At 41.9% G+C, this 8569-nt stretch overlaps 1 protein-coding gene across 3 annotated transcripts in view; it reads left to right on the forward strand.

The window, feature by feature from the left end:
* Positions 1-8569, forward strand: part of KNG1 (kininogen 1) — a 26461-nt gene that overhangs the window by 1848 nt on the left and 16044 nt on the right. For 2 of the 3 annotated variants that reach the window (XM_011961580.1, XM_011961579.1), the window contains exons 2-5: positions 546-656; positions 2547-2631; positions 5148-5320; positions 7066-7173. In XM_011961580.1, coding sequence (XP_011816970.1) covers positions 546-656; positions 2547-2631; positions 5148-5320; positions 7066-7173 — 477 coding nt within the window. The remainder of the gene's footprint in view (positions 1-545; positions 657-2546; positions 2632-5147; positions 5321-7065; positions 7174-8569) is intronic. The other variant, XM_011961581.1, reaches the window with a different exon arrangement.

An 8569-nucleotide genomic window follows, 5' to 3' on the forward strand; every position in this document is an offset into this window, starting at 1 on the left:
AAAAAAAAAAAAAAAAAAAAAAGAAAAAGTAGGAAACAAAACAAACCAAATAAAAGTGCTAAAATCACCCATAATTAATTCCACCATACAGAGATAACTGTTAACATTTGTTTAAGGTTTTCTTGTTTGCTTTTTCTAATTTGTAAAAGTCATATATGTTCATTAGGGGAAAAAGGCCACTTAGAAATGTTTGCTTGAAGAAGAATGTGAAAGATAATTATAATCTCACCACTGACAGACAAACATTTTAACAGTTCACTGTGTATCTTTCCAGACTTTTTAAAAACAAAGATTTATATATAAACCAGTTTTTACAAAAATGGGCTAATACTATGAATACTGCTTTGTAACCTTTAAAACGACATTGTGAGTATATTAGAAACATTCTTACACATAAATGTTTATGATACAAATATAAATATATTTTAAGCGAATGCTTTGCTCTCAAGTCAAAGGTCAATATTCCTAACTTTACTGAAACCCACTAGAATTATTTGCTATCGGGTCAGTTGGATGAACCCTAAGTATCTTTGGCTGCTTTTCAGGTTGGCTCTGACACATTTTATTCCTTCAAGTATGAAATCAAGGAGGGGGACTGTCCTGTTCAAAGTGGCAAAACCTGGCAGGACTGTGACTACAAGGATGCTGCAGAAGCGGTAAGTGTATTGGCCATTCTTGGGCCTTCTGTTTTCTCCATTGACTCTGCCAGATTTTTTTACTCATGCAGAAATGATGACTACTGGTGAGCTTGTTTATGAGAAATACAAATAAACATTCCAATATGTAGAAAAGTCAGATGTATCTGTATTCTTGTATAGACAGAAAAATCGTGGAGAAGCCAGCAGTTAAACATGCAGAAAGCCTTTCCATGAGAAGGGGGCTGTCAGTCAGCGTCCAGTTAGAACATGCGGCTCAGACTCCAGAGAGACAACAGATGGACATTTGGGCCAAGCCAAAGGGCTGGCAAGGGGAGGGCCTGGGTGCTTCTATTGGACAACCTTGAGTGCAAATCTTGACTCTGCCTTCCCTTAGCTGTATGATAGCGGGGGAGCTGTGACCTCTCAGAACTGGCACTCTCCGCTGTATGTGGGAGACAATACTGACCTCATCAGGTTGTCGGAGGATGAAATTAGATGAATTATGCAAATACATTTGGTAACAATGCCTATCTTAACCAAATGCCTAACATATAGGCCTGGCACACCATAGCCGGTTGTTTTGCTTTAATTAAGAAAGATTTCAGACAGTGTCTGCCTCGGAAGCAAGCCTCTCTTTTCATGGATTGATTCCCTTCTTTTATGTCAGAACGTAAAAGATGACTGTCAGTCCTCTGCGGTTACCGAACAGCACTGAACTCCAAGTCAGGAGTCTAGGATTTTGCAGTGCTGGTTCTCCCTTCTCCATCATCTCATCTGCAAGGTGGGGATAAGGAGCTGCTGTGCCCTGTGCTGCCTGCTTCTAGGGGCTGTGTGGATAAAGGGAGGTGTGCTCTATCCTGATGGAATAATATCTGTCACTTGGAATCCAATGGATATGACTGAAGAATGACAAGACAAAACAAAACAAAAACACGGTTCAACAATAACAATTAAACAACTGCCTACCGTTGAGTGCCTGCTCTGCAGTGGGCCTCTAGTAGGCAAACACAGCGTGTGTTTGCACACATACTGTTCACAACAACTCTAAGAGATAGATGTGTCCTATCTCCTACAACATGGGTAAACTGAGACCCCGAGAGTCAAGGGGACATGACATAGGTAACAGCTAGCAAGTGACAAGGCTGGAACTGAAAAACATTTCGATGCCAAGGTCCTTGCCCTTTCTATTAAGTTAAACTGAAGTTTATATGAACAGTATTAACTCACTAAAGTTGAGGCGTAGATAACGGGAGTGTTTACCAGGCTGGTTCTAGACCTCTGCATCCATCTTGGTTAGAAAGAAATAGCTCCAGGGCTCAGTCAGGCGCAGTGGCTCATGCCTGCAATCCTAACACTTTGGGAGGCAGAGGTGATTGGATCATTTGAGGTCAGGAGTTCGAGACCAGCCTGACCAACGTAGTGAAACCCCATCTCTACGAAAAATACAAAATTAGCTGGGTGTGGTGGCACGCACATGTAATCTCAGCTACTTGGGAGGCTGAGGCAGAAGAATCGCCTGAATCTGGGAGGCAGAGGTTGCAGTGAGCCGAGATCGCACTATTGCACTCCAGCCTGGCTAACAAGAGTGACACTCTGTCTCAAAAAAACAAATAAAATAAAAAAGAAAAAGAAAAAAGAAATACCTCCAGGGCTCAAAACAAAGACTCAACCTTTACAACCTTTTTACACTGTCTTTCCTCCAACATCTCATGAATATCAGTGGCTTATGTAATCATTAGGCTATAAAAAAAAAACATTTATTCTCATGTCTCAAAACTCTTTTGGATAAAATCTTCACAAGTTTTGTTTTGTTTTGTTTTTTTAAGGAAAGCCACATTTAGCAACAGTACAAGGTAGACTTTCCCATCTAAAAGATTAGGATAAATGATCTCTTTCTTCTCTTTTTAGGCCACTGGAGAATGCACGGCAACCGTGGGGAAGAGGGCGAGTATGAAATTCTCCGTGGCTACCCAGACCTGCCAGATTACTCCAGGTACCTGGTTTATCCTCTGACACTGCCCTGGTGGGAAATTAACCACTTCTGTGTGCCAGGAACACAACCTTGACCAGGCTCTGCTTGCTCCCAGAGGGCGGCAGTAATAAAGCCATTTGCAGAATTAGGGAGCATTGGGTGGAGCAGCAGAGCCCGGAGGGTGGGCCAGGCTTGTAACCATCACCCCTCAGGACTATCCCAACTCTTCCCGTGCACTGCGTTGTGCCTGGTGTGTGCAAGGGCTCTGCAGAAGGACCAGGAGACACAAGACCTGCCCTCTATTGTAGGCAGCATCCCAGAGTGAGGAGCGCATAGGCTTTGAGGGCAGACCTGGCCTGGAATCTTTCAGAGCTCCTCGCCTTCTTGGTTGTCCTTTTCCTTGTCTAGAAGAGGGAGGTAACAGTACTTTCCACCTCACAGGACTGTCGTGAGGCTGAAATGAGAGGATATGTCTGGAGGTACAATCAACATACTAACATATTAATCATAATAACATATTAGCAACAATCAGGATAAAAATAATAGCTAACATGTATTGAGTCCTTACGTCTCAGCCATGACTCGAAGCTCCTTACATGTATTAACTTCTCTTTTTTTCTTTTACTGATATATCATATTTTACATATTTATGAGGTACATGTGAGTGTTTTTTACATGCGTTGAATATGTAATGATCAAGTCAGAGTATTTGGGGTACCCATCACCTGGAATATTTATCATTTCTATGAATTGGTAATATTTCAAGTCCTCTCTTATAGCTACTTTGAAATATACAATATATTGTTGCTAACTACAGTCACCCTAGTCTGCTGTATAACATTAGAACGTATTTCTTCTATCTCACTATAATTCAGTACCTATTTTACCAAGCTCTTCATTTCCCCCTTCTACTTCCCTACCCTGCTCAGCCTCTGGTATCTGTCTTTCTCTTCTCTCCTCTATCTCCATGTGATTAAGTGTTTTACCTTCCACATATGAGTGAGAACAATGTGCGGTTTGTCTTTCGGTGCTTCGGTTGTTTCACTGAATGACCTCCAGTTCTGTCCATGTGGCTTTAAATGATATGATTTCATTCTTTGTTTATGGCCAAATAGTATTTCATTATGCATACACACCACATTTTCTTTTTTTTTTCTTTTTGAGATGCAGTCTCGCACTGTCACCCAGGCTGGGGTACAGTGGCACGATCTTGGCTCACTGCAACCTCCAGGGTTCAAGCAATTCTCCGGCCTCAGCCTCCTGAATAGCTGGGATTATGGGTACCCGCCACCACGCCCGGATAATTTTTGTATTTTTAGTAGAGATGGGGTTTCACCATGTTGGCCAGGCCAGTCTCGAACTCCTGACCTCAGGTGATCTGCCCACCTCAGCCTCCCATAGTGCTGGGATTACAGGTGTGAGCCACCGTGCCTGGTCCCCCGCATTTTCTTTATTCATTCACCCTTTGATGGACACTTAAGTTGATTTCACATCTTTGCTATTGTGAATACTGCTGCGACAAGCCTGGGAGTGGAAGTACCCCTTTGATAGACTGATTTCTTTTCCTCTGGGTAGATGCCCAGTAGCTGGACTACTGGATATATGGTATTTGGTGTTTTCATTTTTTGAGAAATCTCCACACTATTTTCCATAGTGGTTGTACTAATTTACATTCTTACCAACAGTGCATAAGCGTTCCCTTTTCTCCACACCCTTCTAGCTGTGTTTGCCGCTTACACGGCAAGCAGCGAGAGCTTGGTGGGTGAAGAAGCCCAGGCTCCCAGGGGGTCCCGCCAGGTGTGCCGCTCACTCTTCAGCTACGTTACCTTTCTATGGACTTTGCCTCTATTGACCAGTAGGTTAGGGCTATCTGTTGTGAACATTACTTAGTAATTTAATACAAACTCTTTTTAATAATAGCCATTCTAATGGGTAAGATGATATCTCATCTCATAATGGTTTCGATTTGCATTTCCCTAATGCTTAGTGATATTGGGCATTTTTTCACATACCTGTTGGCCATTTGTATGTCTACTTTTGAGAAATGCCTACTGAGATCCTTTGCCCACTTTTTAATGGGATTACTTGGTTTTTTAACTGGTGAGTTGATTAAATTCCTTGTATATGCTGGATGTTAGTCCCTTGTGGGATGAATGGTTTGCAAAATTTTTTTTTTCTTTTGAGACAGAGTCTCGCTCTGTCTCCCAGGCTGGAGTGCAGTGGCATGATCTCGGCTCACTGCAAACTCCGTCACCTGGGTTCAAGCAATTCTTCTGCCTCAGCCTCCCATGTAGCTGTGACCGCAGGCATACACCACCACACCCGGCTAATTTTTGTATTTTCAGGAGAGATGGGGTTTCACCATGTTGGCCAGGCTGGTCTTGAACTCCTGACCTCAGGCGATCTACCCGCCCCTACCTAAAGTGCTGGTTTCACAGGAGTGAGCCACCATGCCCAGCCTCTTCTTTGTTTAGGGCAATGTATGTGAATGCTGATTGTAATCATTAATGCTGTGTTTTTGTCTGCTCTTTGCTAAGCTGAGGGCCCTGTGGTGACAGCCCAGTATAACTGCCTCGGCTGTGTGCATCCTATATCAACGCAGAGCCCAGACCTGGAGCCCATCCTGAGACACGGCGTTCAGTACTTTAACAACAACACTCAACATTCCTCCCTCTTCACGCTCAGTGAAGTAAAACGGGCCCAAAGACAGGTTTGTTCTTTAATTCTCTAGGTCACCTAGTATTACTAAAATGTGTCAGATCTTTACGTTTAAAATGAATGATTGCATGGCTGGTGGTGTTTTCATGTGACTAGCATGTCAGCACAGGAAGCAAAGGCCTTTCTCCTTGGTCAAAGTGAGTCGGATACCGCAACATGTAAAGTGAGAAAAGATGTCTAATCAGACCCCCTTCCTTTGACGTTTGATTTTAACAAATGGGTAATCGTCCTGACAGGCTCTTCCTAGAGACAGTGAAAAGGAAAGTCATAGTGGCCTTAGGATTTTCAGAAAACTATACTATCACCTAGCCATCATGAGTTAAACACAGCTCCAAAATATTACATTGTGTCTACAATGGTCAGCATGGCTTTCTGGCTACCCACTAAGTTACAGTTCCTGTATCATCAGAAAAAAAAAAGTAAATATCCATAAATCTGGTTTTTTTGTTGTTTTTGTTTTTGTTTTTGTTTTTGACAGTCTCGCTCTGTTGCCTAGGCTGGAGCAGTGGTACGATCTTGGCTCACTGCAACCTCTGCCTCCCAGGTTCAAGCGATTCTCCTGCCTCAGCCTCCCGAGGAACTGGGATTACAGGCACGCGTCACCACATCTGGCTAATTTTTGTATTTTTAGTACGTGAGGGTTCACCATGTTGGCCAGGCTCGTCTCGAACTCCCAACCTCAAGTGATCCTCCCACCTCAGCCTCCCAAAGTGCTGGGATTACAGGCCTGAGCCACTGTGCTCAGCTACAAATCTTCTTAATGATTCAGTACAACCAGAATTTCTTCCTTTTTTTTTTGAGACAGAGTCTTGTTCTTTTGCCCAGGCTGGAGTGCAGTGGCACTATCTCAGTTCACTGCAACTTCCACCTCCCAAGTTTAAGAGATCTCCTGCCTCAGCCTCCCGAATAGCTGGGATTACAGGCACCCGCCACCATGCTCGGCTAATTTTTGTATTTTCGGTAGAGACAAGGTTTCCCCAAGTTGGCCAGGCTGGTCTTGAACTCCTGACCTCAGATGATCCGCCTGTCTCGGTCTCCCAAAGTGCTAGGATTAGAGGCACGAGCCACCACGCCTGGCCCACCCAGACTTTTCTGATAGTTGACTGGGTCGCTTATATTTCAGCCTCTTATTATGAGTAATTCCCTTTGGTCAATAACATTCTCTGCATTTAATAAACCTTACAACTTGCTTTCATGTGAGCATGCTTTACTCAGTGATGTCCATATACAGCTATCAGGATGGGAGAGGCCCAGAATAAAGCAGTAGAAATCTTACTACTTGGTAACCTGAGAGGCTGAGGACCCAGCAGTAAAGACCACGCCCCTCCAAAGTTTTCTTTGTCCATCTAGAAGGGCATTATTATTTTATGAAATTCAGTAAACATTTCTCTCTGCAGCCTGGCAGAGGAACTGTTGTTAGGATTTACTTAAGGAAATCCATGTTCCAAAACTGGCTGAAAAATAGCAAAATATATATATTGCTTGTCATTTTCAAATGGCTAGCGGTATGTGTGTGTGTATATAGGGTGTGTGTGTGTGTGTTTGTGTGAGAGATGTGAGAGTGCTAAGGTGCTCAATGTTTATTCAGCATTTTTTTGCCTAGTAATAATAATAATTTATATTTCTTGACCACTTTTTATATTGCCACACAGTTTTCTAACCTCCTCATAACATTCATATCCCCCAGTGAATAATGTTTAAACTGCCCTTTAAATATTCAATCTGAAATTGTTTCAGGTGGTGGCTGGATGGAACTTTCGAATTACCTACTCAATTGTGCAAACGAATTGTTCCAAAGAGAATTTTCTGTTCTTAACTCCAGACTGCAAGTCTCTTTGGAATGGTGTAAGTGGGCAAAAATTTAATGATAAAGTTCTTAGCATTTTGTTTACATTTTGATGGTAACTATCAAGCTGAGTGGGAAGACCGTCACGACAATTTTAGATGACATTCAGCAATTCATATTCACATTCACTCGGGAAGCCTAAAGCTCACGTCACTGGTCAAGCTGCCTTACCTACCTGGCCAAAGAATCTGCACAGCTAGCATTAAGTATTTTTTATAACTTTATTTTATTTTATTTATGTTTTGAGACAGAGTCTCACTCTGTTCCCCATGCTGGAGTGCAGTGGTGCAATCTCGTCTCACTGCAGCCTCCACCTCCCAGGTTCAAGCTATTCTCCTGCCTCAGCCTCCCAAGTAGCTAGGACTACAGGCGCCAACCACCACACATGGCTAATTTTTGTATTTATAGTAGAGACAGGGTTTTACCATGTTGGCCAGGGTGGTCTGGAACTCCTGATCTCAGGTGATCTGCCCACCTTGGTCTCCCAAAGTGCTGGAATTACAGGCATGAGCCACCGCGCCTGGCCAGCAATAAGTATTTACAGAGTATAACCAGGGAATACGAATAGACAAAATGCTGTCAAGTGTATCTTTGTTATGTCTCCACACTTTCCTATTTCCTTTTTCTTCCCCATGTGCTCAATGCCCATATGGTATTCCCTTGCTCTACCCAGGGTTATTTTTCATGTCAAACTTTTCTCTGCTTGTTTTCTCATCTTCCCTTCCCTACCTTTATCTTTAATAAACAGACCCTGAGTCTCTAGCCCTTAGTGGTCCTTCCTAGCATCGTATCTTGTTATCTGAACCAAAATTATATTAAAATGGTGTATCTCAAGGTAGTAGTAGCCAGTGAATGTTAAGATGGGTAAGACATGATATGTGCCCAGGGATGTTTGCATTTGAGCAGAAGATTGTGCTTTAGGCAAGGAATTGCTGCAAGCCCTTGGATCTAGTAATTTTGTTTCTACTTCTTTTATATGGGAAATCCAGACCATAAGATGTTAATTTCAGTTGTTTTTTAATAGAAAAATATTGTAAATAAATTGTTCATGCAACATTAGAGAATGGTTAAGTAAATTACAATATATCCATACAGAGTAAAAATACAACCCACAGAATGAGAGAAAATATTTGCAAGAGTTTAACATGATACAGCTATCAAAAATTTTTAAATTTTAGTGACATAGTAAAATGGTTACAATGTTAGGTAAAAAAACAAAGAAAGTGGGATACAAAGCTATACATGCAGATTTATTTAAATATGTAAAATAAATGTAAATATAAAAAGTGATGGAAAACAAATTACGACAAAATATAGAATGTAGTTAACTTTCATTTGGAATTGTGGGTGCTTTTTCTTTTCTTTCTTTCTTTTCTTTTTTTTTTTTTTTTTTTT

Source organism: Colobus angolensis, unplaced genomic scaffold (assembly GCF_000951035.1).
Source record: "Colobus angolensis palliatus isolate OR3802 unplaced genomic scaffold, Cang.pa_1.0 Scaffold56, whole genome shotgun sequence".
NCBI classification, from domain to species: Eukaryota; Metazoa; Chordata; class Mammalia; order Primates; family Cercopithecidae; genus Colobus; species Colobus angolensis.